The sequence below is a fragment of the Dromiciops gliroides genome, chromosome 1 (assembly GCF_019393635.1).
Source record: "Dromiciops gliroides isolate mDroGli1 chromosome 1, mDroGli1.pri, whole genome shotgun sequence".
Lineage (NCBI taxonomy): Eukaryota > Metazoa > Chordata > Mammalia > Microbiotheria > Microbiotheriidae > Dromiciops > Dromiciops gliroides.
In genome coordinates this window covers 466,178,236-466,199,713 of record NC_057861.1, presented here as the reverse complement: position 1 = coordinate 466,199,713, position 21,478 = coordinate 466,178,236, and the positions used below count along the sequence as shown (strand labels likewise).

General features: G+C 36.4%; 1 protein-coding gene across 1 annotated transcript in view; it reads left to right on the top strand.

Annotated features, from left to right (window-relative positions):
- LOC122736441 (solute carrier organic anion transporter family member 4C1-like) overlaps positions 1 to 21,478 on the top strand; it is a 106,741-nt gene that overhangs the window by 40,779 nt on the left and 44,484 nt on the right. The window contains exons 3-5 of the mRNA XM_043978657.1: positions 6,168 to 6,350; positions 7,867 to 7,963; positions 14,103 to 14,224. Of these exons, the coding sequence (XP_043834592.1) occupies positions 6,168 to 6,350; positions 7,867 to 7,963; positions 14,103 to 14,224 (402 nt within the window). The remainder of the gene's footprint in view (positions 1 to 6,167; positions 6,351 to 7,866; positions 7,964 to 14,102; positions 14,225 to 21,478) is intronic.

The following is a 21,478-nucleotide window of genomic DNA, read 5'->3' as shown; positions in this document are numbered from 1 at the left end:
GTCCTTCTGTTCTCCAGTAGAAATCTCTTCCTCCTGGATAGGATTGAAGGACAATAGGAAAGAAAATACTTTAGTCTGCCCTAATCTAATTCCTTCAAGGAATAAAGGAAGGAGATTATATTTGGATGGGTCCAAATCCTCATCACCTACTGGGTTGGGAAAAGGCTGACTTATACTAAAGATGTTTCTGATTATCGCTCTTAATTCATTCACCTAATGAGAGTCCTTTTTAACCTTTTGTTCTGATCTATTCCACCAAAGGGGTATTCCTAGTACTTTTGTTGTAGGAAGAGCTTTAGGGAAAAAAACCCATAACTTTTCTAGAGAAATAAAATAGATTTTTTTTTTTAAAGTGAGGCAATTGGGGTTTAGTGACTTGCCCAGGGTCACACAGCTAGTAAGTGATAAGTGTCTGAGGCCGGATTTGAACTCAGGTACTCCTGACTCCAGGGCCGGTGCTCTATCCACTGCACCACCTAGCTGCCCCAAAATAGAATTTTAATATCGTTTTACAAAGTGAATTTTGTTTGACCAATTATAGGCTTCCCTCTTTTGTTTGGGTGAATAGGTTTTTGTTTTTGTTTTTGTTTTTAACGGGGCAATGAGAGTTGAGTGACTAGCTGGCCAAGGGTCATGTGTCTGAGACCAGATTTGAACTCATATCCGCCTGAATCCAAGACTGGTGCTTTATCCACTGCTCCACCCAGCTGCCCCACAGGTAGGGATTTAGAGGGAAAAGCAAGTATACTTATATCAACTTGGTATTTCTTAAATAGCAGTAAATCTTCTCAAACCTTCTCTTCAAAACATTTGTGACTCTATGGGGAATAAATTTTGGTTAACTGTCTGTCTGTCTCAGAACAATTAAAGATACAGCAACTCAGAGAATTGAGCCAAACTGCTTAAGTAGAAACATAAAGGCATATTTCAAATGAAATTGAAGCTGTAAACATATTTGAAGCATAAAGACCTGATATTATTTTTTATAGTTCTTCCTTATTGGTAATATTTACATGGATACACATACTGTCCTTAATAAAAGATAGTTCACCATACTAAACCTTGAATTTAAGCATTATGTTATAAAGAAAGTGGGAGCTCCCTCTTGTGGTCAATCATAATGTTTCAAATTTGCATGAGAAATACCTGTGTGTGAATATGAATATATATATATATATATATATATATATATATATATGTGTGTGTGTGTGTGTGTGTGTGTGTGTGTGTGTGTGTATATGTATATATTTATTTTATTTTGTCAGGGGTAATCAAGGAGAATAGAATGATATAATTTTTTTTTTTTTTTTTGGTGAAGCAATTGGGGTTGTGACTTGCCCAGGGTCACATAGCTAGTAAGTGTTAAGTGTCTGAGGCCAGATTTGAGCTCAGGTCCTCCTGAATCCAGGGCCAGTGCTCTATCCACTATGCCACCTAGCTGCCCCAAATGATATAATTATTAAAAGTATAATTGCCTATGCCTTTTAAGATAGTCGCATTGCAATTTAAATCTGTATTTGCAAGAACATAGAGGCATACGTGTGTGCATTTTCACAAATCTGGATACATGCTTATGAGAATTTACTGACTGAATCAAAGTAGTTTTTTTAAATTCTTAAGCAATGCAAATTGCTACTTAATTTTGCTTTTTAATTTTGTCATTGAATTGTGGAATCCTTTTCTAATATTAGCATAAGTAAAAAATGCTCGTTAAATTTATCCTTAAAACTACCAAGTCTTTTAAATTCCATTTAAGAATAAGAAAACTAAATTAGTTGTATTGATTTTGATATTTTAGGAACATTTATGGGAATGTAGTAATCAAGGGAAAAGCAGGAGTTAAGAAAAATCTGAAGAAATCTTCTAGACATACATAGTATCTTGATATGTGTATATAGTAATCAAGATTACTTGATTACTATATATTTATATATATGTTTATATATGCGGTATAGGAACACATGATTTTCAAGGAGCTTGATTTTTGAAAATCTATTTGCAAAGCATATGCAATTATTACTTATTTTGCAAAAAGGAATTTTCCTGTATAGTAGAATGATTCATCATAGAATTATTTAAAAAATTAGTTACATTTTAAATAGTATAGTGAATTAGTGAAGTAGAGAGATAATTAGACTGGTGTGAGGATACCTGGTTCTGATAAAAAACTGTGTGACATGGCTGAATCACATAACTTTTCTGTGCCTGTTGACTCATCTGTAAAATGAGGTATTTGATTGTAATGATCCTTAATGAACCTTTCAGATCTAAAAGAAAGTGATTCTACTTAGTAAAAAAAACCTCAACAACTTAATTACAAGTAGCTTTTCAAGAAGACATCTATTGCATTTAAGGTGTATTTCTTTTGGACCTATTTGGGAAATACTTAGTTGCAAAGTCTTATAAAATTTGCAGTAGGGAGTATTATAGTGAACTGATGTAGTTCCCATATCAACAAGCACCTGATAACTTATCTAAGAGTATTTGGTTTAATCCATTTAGAGAAAAATTGGTTTTTAACCATGTGAAGAATTTTGCATTGTTCCATGACAAGATTGTATTCTTTCCATTTATATAAGGAATGGATTTAAGTGAAAATGATAGTGGAGACTTTGGAAGTTTAAAAGATCATGTTAGGGGCGGCTAGATGGCGCAGTGGATAGAGCACCAGCCCTGGAGTCAGGACGACCTGAGTTCAGATCTGGCCTCAGACACTTAACACTTACTAGCTGTGTGACTCTAGGCAAGTCACTTAACCCCAATTGCCTCACCAAAAAAAAAAAAAAAAAGATCATGTTACCGTATTTGCATGGGAGACTGAGTAAGCCTTTTGTCTATATATTTCCTCTTCTTAACACAGATTTGCTGATAAACATTCATTTCCTTATGTGGTTCCAGTAAATATGACTTTTAAGTGTTGTCTTTTCACATTAGATTGTAAGCTTCTTCAGGGCCAGGACTGTCTTATGTCTTTCTTTGCATCAGCTTGAAGCAAACACTTAAATACTTACTGACTTTGCCTCTAACTCTTAGGGTAACACTGCAGGTATCTGAACAAACATCTCAGAAATTGAAGCCAAAGCTGTCAAGGAAAGACCTTCTCATCCTTTATGCAAACAGGGATCCTTTTGTGGGCAGGGGATAACACTAGTGTGCTCACCAGGCACCAGACAACTGGGGCAAGGAAATATATGGATGAGAAGCCTAGAGACAGACTCATATCAGAACTCTTCTAGGAAAACTAAGTGCAGTGATATTCATCCATGCCATAGAGTACCACCTAGGACTTACTCTGGTGAATAACCCGAACCACATAAAGGCAAAGCAGTGGGCCAGCCTAAGTTACTTTATCAGCATTTGTATGAATCTTCCCATTTCTTATATCTCACCAAAACTTGCTGCCCCTGTGTATTCTTGTTGTTGGGCTCCTAGCTGTAAACTAAGCATTATTGCCTGCTATTTTCAAGCTCATCTCACCATTCTGCTTCATTTCTAAATCTAGCCATGATTGCTGACTGCTTCTATAATAGTATTAGTATAAGATCCCCAATTATAAATAGACTACATTGTCATAGATGTAGAGTTGTAAGGTCCTAAGGGACCTTAGGAGATCAGGCCTAATCCTTATATTTGACAGATAACAACACTGAGATCCAGCATAGTTAAGCTGTTTCCTGGTCCTGACCGTTCTACTTCTACCCCTCCCTCCCCCAACATGAACAGTCCCATCTAGAGCAGAGACCATGCCTTCTTCCCTAGAAACAATCTACTCAATTTAGAACTTGACCTTGAGTTTGACTGGCCAGGGAGTCAGTGAAAACTTGACTACCCAAATGAATCTAATAGGCTCCTATACCAAGCTTAAAATCCATCTACCCAGGAAATCTTAGGACAGCCTCTCTTACATTTGTGCTATCTAACCTCTCCTTTTCAGTTTCTTGCTTTGGAATAGAAATTGATTCTCAGCTTCTGGAAAAAGTATGAGAATTGACTACTTGTCATCCCTGTGACACTCTAGACAGAAACATTCTTTCCTACTACTACTACTCCCCTTATATGTACTTCCTCCCCTTCTTTTCAGAAGATTTGGAGATGGAAAGGACCTTAGAGATTCCTAGCTCAAGGCCTTTGTTTTAGAAGTGAGATAACCAAGGCTTAGAGAGGTTATTTGTTAGAGTGATGTTACACAGGTAGTAAGTGGGAGAGGAAGGGTTTTGATCAGGTGTGCTGACTTCAAATTCATTAATCTTTCCTTTTTGCCCATACTTAGAACATAAATAAACTCCGTGAGGGCAGGGATTATCTCACTTTTGTCTTTGTATCATCAGCACCAAGTTTAGTATCTGGAACATAAGAAGCACGTGATAAGTGCTTCTTAATTCATACCCCAAAGTATAAAATAGCTGAGATTGGAGTTTTACCTTAGGTCCTTTGACTCGAAATCCATCTATTTTTCTTAACTGAAGGTTGGGAGGGGGGAGAGATGGTTGGATGGGGTGGGGTTGGTGGTGGTGATGGAGAGTTGTGAAGATGGAGATTATCTTCAGTGCCCTTCCCTCTCCTTTTCTCTGCTTCCTTCCCATTTTTTTGGACCCCCACCCCCTTTTTTTTGTTTTGTTTTTTGGTTGGGCAATGAGGGTTAAGTGACTTGCCCAAGGTCACACAGCTAGTAAGTGTCAAGTACCTTAACTGGATTTGAACTCAGGTCCTCCTGACTCCAGGGCCAGTGCTCTATCCACTGAGCCACCTAGCTGCCCCCCACCTTTAACTTTATTTTGATTGTTATAAACTTGATTCATGTAAACACATTTGACTTTTCCTTATGCAAGAAAGAATAGAAAAAAGAGGATTTTGTTGATCCATGAATCTTTATTATGTACGGCTTCTTTTTTTTTTTTAAAGTATATAATAATGTTGACATGGAAGTTCCAAAACTGTTTTCTTGTCTTTGACTTTGAAGTAGGTCATTGCAACTGAGTGGATTTAGGAACTCTGAAGCTAGGATAATTGATGGGGTAGCACTGTTCATGTTGTTCAAAAGTCTTATTGCTATTTTAAACTTTAATAGCTTAAAGATAAACAAACCCTGTATTTATTGGACCCTCCCTTCCCCACACACCCCACCCTCCCCGAAATACACACACACAGTGTCAGGGAAGAAGATGGAGAGGAAAGACTATAAGCCATATACTGATCTCATTGAGGAAGGAAGGAGAATGTTCTGAAAGGTGAATAGGTAATAGCCACCAGTATCTGATTTAGGTGATAAATTTGGATCTCACAAATCTCAAAGGAATTTGCAGATTTCAGTCCCTATAACTTACTTTTCAGTGTATTTCTTGCTGATTGTCTAACAACAATAACAATAATACTGAATCCTTAGATATTTCATCATCTGGGACAAATTTGCCCCTTATTTGCACCACTGTTTAGAATTGGGGGAAGAATGGAGCCTTATTTGCTTTTTTTTTTTGAATATTTTGCAGGCAATTGGTTAAGTGACTTGTGCAGGGTCACACAGCCCTATTTGCTTTTAACAAGATAATAAATGGAGGTCCAGGGATAGCCCTGGGAATCAATATCACCATATTCTTCAATTAGAATGTTTCCATTTTATTCTATATTTTAGAAATTCCATGGCAAAGCATTTGTTCAATTATCTTTCAAGAAAAGGAATTCCTAAATAGTTACAATGCTAGCCAACATTTAGTGTTCCAAAAATCTCAGTACAGTTTTAAGCTTAAATTAAAATAAGCTCTGTGAGTGTGTATATTTATGTGTATATGTGTTTTAAGGTTTGTAAAGTATTATATATATAATCTTATTTGATCCTCACATCTAATCTCTGAGGTAAGTATGTCAAATATCCTTTTCCCCATTTTATAAAAGAGCAAACTGAGATTCAGAGATATGACCTGTCTTCAATGATCATGAAACTAGTAAATGTTGATGATTGGTTTTGATTATGTTTTTCTTAACTCGAAGGCCAGGTTTCTTTCCACCATTTTGCTTTTTGAATTGTAGTTGACTACAGCCAAGCTTAATTTTAGTACAGGAAATAATTAAAGATTTTAAAAAATTCATATAAAAAAAGATATGTTTTAAGTGAACACCTTCTGCCAAGTTTCTGCTAAATCATAATTTTTTTTCCTTTTTTTTTCTTTCAGATACTTGCCCAGCAACAGGAAACATTAGCAGTTGCAGGGACGCTACCTCTAATCTTTCTAGCTACCTTTATGTGTTCATCTTGGGGCAACTATTGCTGGGAGTAGGAGGAACTCCACTTTACACACTAGGAACAGCCTTCATTGATGATAGTGTTCCAACGCATAAGTCATCTCTTTATATAGGTGAATTTGTGTTCTGATATAATTGACCCATTATGGCTTTTTGTCTGATTTGCCTTGTGAACAAAGTGAATATAAGTATTAGGGAAAATGTTAGGAATGTTTCAGGCTGATATTTCCTATTAAACTAAATTTGTGTAATACTTTATAATTTATTTGTAATTTATGAATTTTCATAACAAAAATTTTAAATCTATTTAGGTAATATAAAATCTGTTGAATTCTAGTTATGTTAAAAAGATGATAGACATTGATATAATGATGGAAGATGCCTCTGAGTTTCTTTAGGAGTATCACAACATTCTTTTTGTACTGTATTTTCTTGTATGTATTCCAATTTCCCAAACATCCTTGTGTATTTATTGTTTGTTTTGAAACAGTAGCTCCAGCCATTAGAGGGGATGTCTCTAAAGAATATATTTTGACCTCAGCAGGGCAGACAGAAGGTTATATTAAAGTTTTTTTTTTTAGGTTGTCACTAGTGAGGCTAGCAGGAAGATAGAGCTGTTAAGTATCTGAGGTCGGATTTGAACTCAGGTCCTCCTGAATCCAGGGCCAGTGCTCTATCCACTGCGCCACCTAGCTGCCCCCTGCTCATTATTTTTTATAGCACAATAGTATTCCATTACATTCATATACCACAACTTGTTCAGCCATTCCTCAATTGATGGGCATTCCTTTGATTTCCAATTCTTTGACACCACAAAAAGAGCTGCTCTAAATATTTTTGTACATGTGGTTCCTTTTCCCCCTACTGAGTCTTTTATCTGAACCACATCTATGGGCTCTGATTACAGAAACCTGATATATCTGTATCCACTTATTTATCTCTATCAATACATTTGATCATATATATAGATATAGATCTATCAACATAGATATAAATGTAGATTTAAATGGATTGATACAGATACAAAGAGTAGTATTTTCAGGTGAAAAGCTTTCTCATAGAATGCTGCTCTCTTCAAACATAGCTGAACCCAAAAACTAATCATCACTCATAGCAATATCTTAGATTTATGGGTAGATGTAAAAACAGTGCTAAATCCCCCAAATCACAAGTATCAGGTACATTTGCATCTTCTCATTACTTTGACCTTTGTCTTATTGAACAAATAAATGTTTTAATGAATGCTTTATTAAAATTCACATGGTAATTTTGAAAGTGAGGTGTATGAAACAAAAAGGAAAAATAAGCAGAATTTTTATTAGGAGTGTAAACCTAATGTAATTTCAAACTTGTTTTACCATAAAATATTCTTGATACTGCTGTTTTTTTGCCTTTTTTTTTTTAGCGGGGCAATGAGGGTTAAGTGACTTGCCCAGGGTCACACAGCTAGTAAGTGTCAAGTGTCCGAGGTCGGATTTGAACTCAGGTCCTCCTGAATCCAGGGCTGGTGCTTTATCCACTGTGCCACCTAGCTGCCCCTTTTTTTTGGTTTGTTTTTTGTTTTTGTTGTTTGCATTTTGAAAGAAAAGTTAGGCATATTTTCATGTTCTATTTTTTCTTTTCTTACAGGAATTGGATTTGCTATGTCAGTCTTAGGCCCGGCTATTGGATATGTGTTGGGAGGACAGCTGCTAAAAATCTATATAGATGCTAATATGGGGACAAAGTAAGCCAATGTATTTTAAAACTTGTTTTAATGTTCACCTTCTCAGTATGACTATTTTCTAGCTTATTCATGTATTTTTTTCTTGTGGGACTTTTATCTGTGTTGTCCCCTAGGAATTCCTTTGATAAAGCATCATCCTAGAGTGTTAAGTTCCTTTGTCCATGTTGCTTATTAGGTGGGTACAACATGCCCATCATCTCATTGCATGACCAGTCTACCTCCTTTTCCTATAATACAACTCTTTGATATTTCGTGTCATTCTTGTACATAATTTGTCAATGATAATATGTTGAAGCATATTTACATTCACTAAATGCTTCTCCTTATCCCTTTTTGTGATGTGCAGTTTTGATTCTTCAGAGATTTTGATATTCCATGATTTGATGCTATATAACATTACCAAAAAAAATATTAGTTTTAAAATGATGAGTTTTGTTTTTAAGCAGAAGGGTTGGGTTTTTGAAATCTACCCAGTTCCACAAATGTAATCCATACCATATTCCAACTTCTATTAAATTCTACCTTCAGGATATTATGGGGGTAAGAAGACAAAACAAACATCCCTCCCCCAGCTATTTGCCTTCAAAGGGCTTACATCCTACTAGGTGGAAACACAAGCATACAGTTACCAAACATAAGTGAATACAATGTAATTTGAGGAGGGAAAAAAGTAACAATGATGGGCATTAGGAAAGGCTTCCCATGGGAGATGACACTTTGAGTTGAGCCTGATAAGAAGTTAAGAATTCCAAGAGGTAGAGGTAAGGATACAGTGCATTCCAGGCATATATGACAACCCATGCAAAGGCATAGTAGAGAAGGGAGGTGTAATACAAATGGAGTCAGGGAATATCAAGCAGGGAAGTTAAGTTAGAATGAAGAATTCACAAAGGGGAGGCATGTGAAATAATCTAGAAATACAGGCTGGAACCATATTGAGAAAGGATTTAACTCAAAATTGATTTTAAGTTTATATTTTATTCTAGGGTGATATTGTTGAACCAGAGCAGGTTCTTGGGCAGGGGAAGGACATGATTGGACCTCTACTCTGTGCCTTTGTCAGTTGTATAGCTAGAAAGATATGGCTTGCTATAGATTATAATTTACAAAAACCTTCCCTTTTTTTTTCATTTTCAGCAGTGGTTTTCAGTGTATTATGTGTAGATTAGCCCAATTTATTATTTTTTTTTTTTTAAGTGAGGCAATTGGGGTTAAGTGACTTGCCCAGGGTCACACAGCTAGTAAGTGTCAAGTGTCTGAGGCTGGATTTGAACTCAGGTACTCCTGACTCCAGGGCCGGTGCTCTATCCACTGTGCCACCTAGCTGCCCCTAGCCCAATTTATAGAGATGAGAAAGTAGTCAGTTGGTGGTGGTATTTTTGATGATATTTTCTCACTAAAATTTTTTGTATGTATGTATGTATGTATCTATAATTTAAAATATAATCAAACTTGATACATCAATGCCTTCAAATTTGTGTCTACAATAATAGTAGACCTTCTGTATGTATATTTATTGTCTTGCTGTGCTTTACATCCTTGTTTTCATTGGTGCCACTTCTATTTCCTTGTGCAGTACACTGGAAACTAATCTTAGAATCTAAAGGTGTTGGCTCCTTTGCCATCAAAGGAGAAATGAGGTTGTTATGGAAACCTAAACAGGTCTTTTTTTTTTTTCCTGACTGTGTTTGCTCTCCTTTCATCTTTATCCTTGACTGCTCTTGAATGATCTGACTGAATTGGTTCCTATGCCCAGCTTTCTTTAAACTTCTAATTCCTCTTTTGCTTCTTGCTGTTTTTCTGTCATATGAGTTAAAACTTGTAATCTAACATCCTTTTGTAAGGCCTTCAAACAATATTCTACAATAATCCATGTCATTCTAGTCACACGATTGACTGAAAGGCATATAGAATATGAGATTTCGCTGTTGCTGCTTGTTTATTCACTGTAGAAAAGCATTCGAATCAGTGGACTGAAACCATAAAGGCTTCTTTCCAAAAAAGTCTTTCCTTTATATGTGTCAAAGTCACACAAGGTTCCTTTGGAAGATGTAACAAAAAGATAACTTTGACAATTCTGTTTTAATATCATGTGATAGATATCCAGGGAGATGGTCATAAAACTACCAGCACTATTTTCCACTCTCATGGAAGAATTCCAGCTGAGTTGATTAATTGAAGCAGAATTACTTAAGGATAGGGAAATTCTCCAGATGTACCTATTTGCTAATGACATTGTGCTGATTTCATCAAGTCTCTGAATTTTTTGAAGCTTTCTAAATAGGATACATAATTAGTGAAAAAAAAATTTCAACTTAATTATACATGATAGAAAAACCTAGCATGTGAAGAATTTTCCAAACTATGACAATATCTCCTGGTATTGGGAGGAAGCAGGGGTCCTCCTAGGAAGGGTACCTGCAGCCTCAGCCTCTCTTGCCCAGGGCAATAGACAGTTTTGAAGGATACTCTTAATAACAATCATAGATCCTGAGTCTCAATTTTGGGATAGTGATAGGGAGCAGGTGGGAGAATTTGGGGTGGTGGAGGATGGATGACGATTGGCATTTAGAGACTCATATCAAGGAATTGAAGGGTTACATCTTTTCACAGCATATTCTGGGGAGATCCTAGATCTCTTGGAGATCTAGGCTGTGAGGCCAGGTATTGCAGGACACACATAGAAAGGGAGGGGCTCTGATCAATTGGTTTTAATTCAATGACAGATGATTTTTCTCTTCCTGCTCTCCTTATCCTCATGATTCAGGGGCAATGTAAGCTAAAGAGAAGATACTTTCCCCATTCACTACTACCCCATTTTCATTCTTATCCATTATAACTCTACTCACTCCATAGTACATACATTGGCCTTTATCCTCCCCTTCTATTGAAAACCTTCTTCCTTTTTTGCTTGATAGATTTCCTTTCATTTTTCACTTTACAACTTCTCCATCTTTATACTAATAGAAACCTGATCTCCTGGAAGATTGCATCTTTTATTTCTAATTATTTATTTATTTAAAAAATTAATTTTTTTTTTTTTTGGTGAGGCAATTGGGGTTAAGTGACTTGCCCAGGGTCAGACAGCTAGTTTTAAGTGTCTGTGGCCGAATTTGAACTCAGGTCCTTCTGAATCCAGGGCTGGTGCTCTATCTACTGGGCCACCTAGCTGCCCCAATTTCTAATTATTTAAGTCCAATCCAATTCAGCTCTGGGCCAAACCCTGTGCTAAGTGCTGGGGATACAATTAATAACAAAGAAAGATAGTCCTTGCCCTCAATGAGCTTACAATCTAAAGGGGGAGACAACACACAAAAGGAGACAGGAAAGGGGGGAGGAAGATGGGATGCCAGAGGGCATCTTGCTTCATGGAGTTGAAAGCAGTCAGGGTAGCAGATGCAAAGTGGAATGATCTAAGTGCAGTTTCTGCCCTTTATTTAAAAAAAAGAAAGGCATTGGGAGGAGTTTGGTACTCTGCCCTCTAAACAGAAGGGAAGAGAGGATCAGGGAAGTGAAGTTAATCAAGGGTTGAGTTAGCTTGGTGGTGAGTTTAGAAGTGATGAGTTTATCCTGGGAGGGGCATCTTTTTCTTTGGAGTTGAAAGGAGGTAAGGTAGCAGATGTGAAATGGAGTGATTTCAATCCACTTTCTGTCCTCTATAAAAAAAGACCCTGTAAAGGTGGTTTTCCTATCCAATTCTATCTGTCCTTATATTTTGTGATTTTATATATGTATGTGTGTGTGTGAATGTGTTTTTATGTATATATATACACACACACACACACATATATGCCAATGTCTCATTAAAAAACCCTGACGTTGGGGGCAGCTAGGTGGTACAGTAGATAAAGCACCTGCCCTGGATTCAGGAGGACCTGAGTTCAAATCGACCTCAAGACACTTGACACTTACTAGCTGTGTGACCCCGGGCAAGTCACTTAACCCCCATTGCCCCGCAAAAAAACAAAAAACAAAACCCTGACCTCCAACTTCATCATTATTTTCAGCTCTTATGATCTTTATCTTCACTCTGCCTCAGCCATTCACAGAAATAGATCATCACCTATAAGTTTCATTTCTATATTAAAGAATTCTGTATTTCTTCTTCTCTAAACTTAACTTTCTGTTTTTTGTTCTCTTCTTTGACCTCACTTCTTCAAAACTTAGTTGCTATCCTTACCATGATCTCCATGTTCTTCTTCAATGCTTCTCTGTTCTCTTAGTTTATTACCTTCTCAATTCTGACTCTGGTTAACTAGTAATTTCATACACTATCAAAACCAACTCTTTACCATTTTGCTTATATTTTCTTTATAGCAAAAATACCAATATTAACACAGTTCTTCTTGTAACATGTCTAATTTTGTCATTAGAGTATCTCACATTTAGAGTACTTAAGGATAAATTAATAAGAGATTCAGTTTAAAAACTCTGTCATTCTTAGTTTCTCTATCCCCTTTTTCATCACTGTATCAACACTGTAAATTGTAAAAGTCCAAAGAGACTGCATAAGACAAGACCATTTTGTATTTTTTTTCTTTTACTAGGGTACTGTGAGCAATGAATTTATCATACATATGCACATGCGTATTTTTTTTTAAATAAAAGATGGAGAAAGGCATAGAAGGCATGTTTATCAAATCTGTATATGACTGGGCAAGATAGCTAACATTCTAGATGATAGAATCAGGGGACCAAAAAAGCAAAACCAAAACCCAACTCATTAGGCCACAGCGTTGTGCTGAATCTAATAAAATGAAATTCATTAGGGATAAATGTAAAGTCTTTTGGGTACAAAAATCAACTTAATGAGTATGACAGGATATACAGTTAGCAGTTCTTAAAAAGATCTGGTGCTTTTAGTGGGCTACAAGCTCAATAAGAGTGAGTGGGTTAATGTGGCCACCATAAAAATAAAATATAAAAATCTTGGGCTGTATAAAGAAAGGCATAGTTTTCAGGAAGAGAGAGGGAGGAGATAGTCCTACCTTACTCTGCCCTCATCTATCTTATTGTATTTGGTTCTGGATGTCATGGTTTAAGAAGACTTTGATAAGCTGGAGAGTGACCAAGGAGGAAAACCAGGATAGTGAAAAGCCTTGATTCCATGTTAAATGAGTAATGATTGAAGGATCGGGTGTGTTTAGCCTGGAGAAAAAACAGTGGGGATGCAATAGAATAGCTTCTTACATTTGAAGATGTGGCATGTGGAGGAGGAACTAGATTTATACTGTTTGGTATTAAAGGGAAGAACTGGGAGAAATGAATAGAATTTGTAAGGAGCAAAATTTACATAGAATGCATTAGAAATGTTGAAACATGAACTTCCTCTAGAAGTAGTGGGTTCCCTCTTTTTTGGAGGTATTCAATCAGAGGTTGATTGACCATTTGCTGGATGTACTGTAATGGAGATTCCAATCTTCACATATGAGTTGTACTACATGGCTACTAAGATCCTTTCTTTTTTTTTTTTTTTTTTTGTATGATGCAGTTGGGGTTAAGTGACTTGCCCAGTGTCACACAGCTAGTTTAAGTGTTAAGTGTCTGAGGCTGGATTTGAACTCAGGTCCTCCTGAATCCAGGGCCAGTCCTCTATCCACTGCACCACCTAGCTGCCCCATAAGATCCTTTCTAACAAACATAGTAGTCATAATTTTTGAGTAGTCATCATACTGGTGATGAACATTTAATAAGACATAGGTTTTTTTAGGCCATATTGGGGGAAAATTCAGCCTATTTTCAGGTCAGTATGATAGCTGTCTTGTGATACTTTTATGTAATTCTGCCACTGAGATATCTTTCTTTCTTTCTTTTTTTTTTTATTAAGGCAATTAGGGTTGTGACTCACTCAGGGTCACACAGCTAGTAAGTGTTAAGTTTCTGAGGCCGGATTTGAACTCAGGTCCTCCTGACTCCAGGGCCGGTGCTCTATCCATTTCACCACCTAGCTGCCCCCACTGAGATATCAATATTTAAAGAGCTTGTGCTCTTTAAAATATTTTTTGGAATATCATAAAAATGAGTTATTTAAAAATGCAATAGTTTTAGCCTTTTCTCTTTATGAATAATTTTGTGATAGTTTTTTAAAGTATGTTTCTACTAAGAAACTAGAAGTAATTATTTTTTTTCTCCATTAAAGAACTTTTATCAATGAAGATGATCCCCGCTGGCTGGGTGCATGGTGGATTGGGTTTATATTATCCTGCTTCCTTGCATGGTTTTTGATTATACCTTTTTCTTGCTTTCCAAAGCATTTACCAGGTAAGTGGTCAAAGATGGTTCTTGAAACTGAAGGAAGTTTTCCTGATTGTTATAACAGATATATTTATTTAAGTATAAGAATAAGAAGTAGACCTGTAATTTCATTGGTACAAGAAATTCCTGGATGAAGAAACTCCCTTTGTCAATATAGATTAGCACCTTCTCATAACTTCTATACTTAGAAAGTTGCTGATGTGTTGAGAAGTTAAGTGCCTTGGCCAGAGTCACACGGTATGTGTCACAGGTAGAAATGGAACTCTGATCTTCCTACTAGCCCCTATGGCAGACTGGAACATTAATTCTGCCTTCCATGCTGTAACCTAGTTTCCTGTTTGTGTAAAGATCATGGTATGAGTATTATAGGCATTGTGAAACACCTGTTATTTGTAAAATTTGGTCTTCCTAAGGTACAACAGCACAAATATTTGAATACCAAACTTCCACTAGCGAATTTATTTCTCTTTATTTACCCTTGGAAGTCTTGTGTCTGAGAGGTGGGTGGATGGGTAGGAGAGTGGGATAATAAGATATAACATTAGGGGGTGGCATGAAGATGTAGTCTGAGATCTGATCACACTTTATGGAAAGTGGAAAGATGACTATGCCTACAGCATCAATACCTTAGCTAGGGGAAAGGGGCAGACAAGATTCAGGACAGCTTCAGCAGTGATTTCTCCTATCTCTAGGAGGGGTATCAGCCCTATCTACCATCTACTCAAATATCTCTATACTAGGAATATGAAGTTTAGGGGTTCAGAACAAAAGTAACTTCCCTGATAAAATGGCAAGTGTCTAAGGCTACTAACCTCCACTTTTTCCCACTATACACACTTACACAAAAGGACATCACATATCAAATAGTGAGCAAACTCTTTCATCTAAGTAAAAGGACAAAGACAAATCAGAGAAGTTCTACAACTTAGAATATCTAACAAAAAATATATAAAATTAAATGAGCTCTTAAATGCAGAGTGAGATAAGATTTCAGTTCAAGTCAGGAAAATGGAAGTAATCTGACCCAGGAGATATTCCCTCTTAGCATTCTATAGAGATATGACCCTCGGAGTTCAAGGAACATAATGTGATCAACTCATATGTCTGTGAATCCAAGGGCATATATCAACCACTTGAAAATCTCTCCTAACCAACTCCTTGGAGATCATTTTTCCAATTGTGCCTCCAGTATTTTCCTCCCCAGTCTGTTCAAGTTGAAGTGAATATGAATGCAGTGTTGTCACATCTAGCAAAATAATGGATTAATCACTTTCTCCAAACCGCTTTTTCTCTTTCCACCAAAAAAGAAGAAAAATTATGCACTATATGTAGAACAGTTAAATCAACAGTAGGAAGAAGACAAAATTGTCGCACAGTAAAATCTTTATGACTTGGCACTGAAGAACTCTTAATTCTTTTTTATTTTTAATAAACTTGTTTATTTATTTATTTATTTATTTTTAGTGAGGCAATTGGGGTTAAGCAACTTGCCCAGGGTCACACAGCTAGTAAGTGTTAAGTGTCTGAGGCCAGATTTGAACTCAGGTACTCCTGACTCCAGGGCCGGTGCTCTATCCACTGTGCCACCTAGCTGCCCCTAAACTTGTTTATTTTTAATGTTATTATCTTTTTAAATTTTAAATGACAAATTCTATCCTTCTCCCTCATACCTCCCCTACCTATTGAGAAGGCAAGCAAAATTATATAAATTATGCATGTGAACTCACGCAAAATATATTTTCATATTAGCCATATCACCAACCTCCCCCCCACCAAACAAACAAACATGCAAGCAAGCAAACAAACCCGACAAGAAAGTTATACTTCAATTTACACTTGGAATTCATTCATCAGTTTTCTCTCTGGAGGTGGATTCATCATGAGTCCTTTGGAATTGTCTTGTCTTTTTGTCTTTCTTTCTTTTTTTTTTTTTGGCAGGCCAATGGGAGTTAAGTGACTTGCCCAGGGTCACACAGCTGGTAAGTGTCAAGTGTCTGAGGCCGGATTTGAACTCAGGTACTCCTGAATCCAGGGCTGGTGCTTTATCCACTGCGCCACCTAGCTGCCCCACTTTCTTTCTAATAAAAAGAGATTTATTAGGAGAGAGAAATATGGCCTGGGAGTAGATCACCTTGGTGACTGTCCTGCTGGAGTAAGAGAGGACTGGTTTTTTATATTTTTACCAGACAAAAGGGAAGGAAGGGCGTTACAAAGAACTGGGAGGGAATTAGAAAGCAAAAAGAAACACAAAATAAACTGGGGCCAGATAACTAAGAAGGGATCTTTGATAATGGGGTATTAGAGTATGTAGCATCCATCCAGATCTTGCATATCATCTTTTTTTTTTTTTTTTTCCGATAGGGCAGTGAGGGTTATGTGAGTTGCCCAAGGTCACCCAGCTAGTAAGTGTTAAGTGTCTGAGGCTGGATTTGAACTCAGGTCCTCCTGAATCCAAGGCCAGTGCTTTATCCACTGCACCACCTAGCCACCCCCATCTTGCATATCATCTTGCAGACCTCAGCATTGCTCATCAGCATACTGGGACCATGCCTTTCCACACCTCATTTTTTAGATGGGAGAGAGCTGTTTTCCCCTTGACCTAGGGGGTTTGAATCTTTTGGATGAATTCCATAAGAGAAGAAATCAGAAACAAATATGTAATAGAACTTTCATCTCTTAATGCAGAATTTTTTGAAAAAAAGAATTCAATAAATTATAAAAAAATTAAAAGTACAATGGAGAATTAATCTAAAGAAGTAAGAGAAGAAGGAAGAGATTGACAGATATGGGACACAAATATACTGAAATGGAGAACATTTGGCAGGAGAAAAGACAACAAAATTGCAAGGGCCTGTGAATTCTATAAATGAAAAATCAGTGATCCTGAAGACATTATGGACAGCTACCACTTAAGGATCATAGATAGAGCATGTCAATTAAAAAAAATACCACTATGTTAGAAATATAACAAGAACTTTTCAATGAAGATAATAAAGCATCAGTGTCCAGAATCAATAAATCATCTCTTGAAAAAGAAAATTCCTCTCAAATTCTAAGACCCACTGATTAAATTTAATCATTCCAATGACCAGCAGCACATTTTGCTGATGCCAGGAATTAGACTCTCAGAAAAGGTAATTTTAGTGGCACAGAAATTTTCTGTAGCTATGAGAAATCTTAGAAGGAATCAGGATGGTGTGTTCCAAAAGCAAAGCAGCGTAATTGCAATTCCAATGATAAACTGTGTAAACCTGGACAAACATTTGTGAATATATTGTTGTATTTAAGTTATAGGGATAAATCTTTGTGTAGCTTCTACTACTGTAGCTAACAAGTCCCCACCCCTGTGCCCCTGCTGCTTTTCTTCTCCTCCAATTTTATGTACAATGATGGTGAGACATACTATATCTATTTATCTATCTAAAAATATTTGGAGAAAGATAGCTTATAGTTCCTGGTATTTTACAGTCTGAAAGTCCTTCTCTTTTCATAGAATACTCATGTACCTCCCCATGAGTTCAATTTCTTGCTGTGTAGAACATTCTTGTTATGCTCTTAGAGTTTGCGTCTTTCTCAAGTCCATATCTGGCACTCTTCTCTAGTACAAGGAGGTCAAATTCCTTGAAGTTTTTTCTGTCTTTTGAGGGTTCCCCCATATCTATGTCTTTTTGCTTCTGCTTGGATGCATTGTCTCCTATTGCTCCAGTTTCTCCAAGACATGGCAGATGGGAAAAGGGAGAAAAAGGAGAAGAAGGAAAAGTTTCCTTTTCCTTTTCCTTCTTTCATCTTAGTGTACTCTGATACAGGTGAAGGGTTCTGCCTCTATAAAACTTTCTTGATCCTGTCTTCTTACTATTACTTAACATAGTTCTTGAAATGCTAATATAAGAAAAAGAAATTAAAGACATATAAAAAGGCAAAGAGGAAACACAACTATCTCTACTACTGACAACATGATTATTTGTTAGTAAATTCTAGCAAAGGGGCAGCTAGGTGGCACAATGGATAGAGCACTGGCCCTGGATTCAGGAGGACCTGAGTTCAAATTTTGTCTCAGTCACTTGACACTAGCTGTGTGACTCTGGGCAAGTCACTTCACCCTCATTGCCGTGCCCCCCTCCCCAAAAAGGAAATTCTAGCAAAGAAACACAGAAACTATTTGCAGCAATTAAGTACTTCAGTAAAGAAGCAATATAGAAAATAAGTCCACAAAATCAATAGCATATAGTGATAACACACCCAAAGGAGGAAATAATAGGAAGGTAAATCTAATTTGAAACAACTACCCACAGCATAAAATTTCTGGGAGTCAGTCTATCAAGACATATTCAGAATCCTTATGGGAAAAGTATAAAAGAAATACCTTAAAAAAGTATAGAATAATTTACCTGGAGGGATATTCAATGTCCATATTATATGTCAATATAATAAAGATAACAATAGAACCTGAATTAAATTACAGATTTAGTGTATTTCAGTCCAACTGCCTAAGGGATACTTTAACTGGGTTAGACTGAATAATAATACAATACATTAAGTGGAAGAAAAGATGTAGACTATCAAAAGAAACACTGGGGGCAAAATAAGAATAAAGGGGAATGTCACCTCCAGACCTCAAATTATAGTATAAAATTATAATCTTCAGAATTAAAGTAAATCAATGGAACAGAGTAGATAAGAGTCAATAACAATTGAACACTATGTCAGTGTTCAATAAACCACAAAAACATAAATTGGCTTGTATATGATTACTGTAAGAATTGATGGATAATCAGAGAGTAGCCTGGCAAATATTAGGTTTAGACCAACATCTTAAAGCACTTTCCAATTAGCTCAAGGTTGCTATGTGACCTGAATATTAAAGGTTATAACAGAAATAATTATAAAAGAACCTAATTAGATACTTTTCACATATGTGGTTAAGTGGTGATTTCTTAGCCAAAGTTTAACCTTCCACTGAGTGCACTTAAATCTGGAAATGAAATATAGATGCTCACTGATTGAGCACATAAAGAAAAGCCCATCACTTGAAATCGCATCAATCTCCATCATGATGTACATAAGTTGTAGTATATGGTATATTATCATAGTGAAATACTGCTTCATTGTATGAAACAATATGGTGTATACAGAAAACCATGGGAAGGTATTACTGTATGAAATGATGCAAGGAGAAGTAAGGAAAATCAGGAAAACTATATATAAAGATTCAGTTTTATTCAGTGAATATTCATTAAATTGCTATGGAGATTTTCACTTGGTTTCACTCCTTATAGTTGGTACTTGCCTAGCAAATGGCCCACTAGGGATGAGGTCAGGAAAATGCATAGCAGTGTTCAGTGTTACCTGGAGGTGGTGGGGAGAGATGCGTGTATCTCTGCAGATGAATATAAATATAATAGCAGACAAGTTAACATTAGAATTTTCAGTCCTGAAAGTTCCCCATGTTGATTCTACTAGTCTATAGCAAAAACAACCAGAAAACAAAACAAAAACAAAACCTTGTGCTCCCTTCCTAATAAAGCTATTGTGCTTTCTGCACTATATAGAAAGGAATTATTTCTATATTTCACCATAAATGTTGAAGGATCAAAATTACAATTTATGATATCACAGATACATCAAACTGTCAAAGTATATACAATTATGATGCTAAGCTGTTGAGGACACAGAGAGAAAAATGAAACTGTCCCTTTCCTCAAGTCACTTACAATTCTTATGGGATGTACACTATGAACATAGAGAATGCACCAAAAACATGGTGCTGTTTCTTTTACCGTTCTGTAATACTGTGAAATAGAAACATAATCTTTGCTTTGGTGAAACTCCAAACCTTGGGTAATTGATACTCATATCACTTTGAATTAAGTTTATTTTCCCATGTAATCTATATAATTAAAAAAAAAAAGAATCTGCGTTTTTCCTATATAAGCCACAATACATTTTGTTCAGTGATTTTTTTCAAGGTTCTATTGCTCACTTGCTACCATGGCATGATAACTAAATCACCTCAGAACTATTTTATCAGCGTTATTAGTGACAAAAGAATTAATGATCAAAGTTATCTACCCATGCTAGGTCTATAAATGTAATTATTTTCCAAATCCAGAGAGAAAATTAAAAAAGGAAAGGTAAGTGTGTTGAAATTATATATTCTTCTGTATATGAAATTAAAAAGAAAGGAAGAGGAGGCAGCTAGGTGGTGCAGTGGATAAAGCACCAGCCCTGGAGTCAGGAGGACCTGAGTTCAAATCCAACCTCAGACACTTAACACTTACTAGCTGTGTGACCCTGGGCAAGTCACTTAACCCCAATTGCCTCATCAAAAAAAAAAAAAGGAAGAGATATTTGAAAAGAATAAAAAGATTATTAAGAAATGAAAGGTTAAGACCAAGTACATAGTTGTGATGAAGAGGGTTTCATTTGGCTCTCCAACTTACTACTTAAGCTATATTGGGTAACTCACTTAAACTTCAGGACACAGTTGCCTTGTCTCTCAACTAATGGTGCTGGGCTATATTCATATAGTTTGAAAGTGTCATAGCTGATAGTTCTAAAAAGCATCTTCTAATAGATCTAAAGTACAGGTATGTGCAGTACCTCTAAAACTGGCTTTAGGGCAGCTAGATGGCGCAGTGGATAAAGCACTGGCCTTGGATTCAGGAGGACCTGAGTTCAAATCCATCCTCAGACACTTGACACTTAACTAGCTGTGTGATCCTGGGCAAGTCACTTAACCCTCATTGCCCTGCAAAAAAAAACCAAACAACTAAACAAAAAAAAAAACTGGCTTTAGACGACACATTAGGTAAGCTAGGTAGCATAGTGAAATAAAGTGCCTGCCCTGGAGTCAAGAAGAGTCATCTTCCTGAGTTTAAGTCTGGCTTCAGACACTTACCACTTACTATCTGTGTGACCCTGGACAAGTCACTTAACCCTGTTTCAGTTTCCTCATCTGGAAAATGAGCTGGAGAAGGAAATGGCAAAATATTCAGTATCTTTGCCAAGAAAACACCAAATGGGGCCATGAAGAGTTGGATATGATTACAACAAAAAGCCTAGATCAGGGTTTCTTCAACTTTTTCCACTTGTGACTCCTTTTTGCCTGAGAAATTTTTACACAATCCTGGGTATATAGGTATATGAAATAGGTATACATAACCTTTTACTGTTGCCAAGTTTTTCATGACCCCCACATTCAGTTACATGGCCTCATGGGATTGCAACCCACAGTTTCAGAAGCTATGATCTAGGTTTACA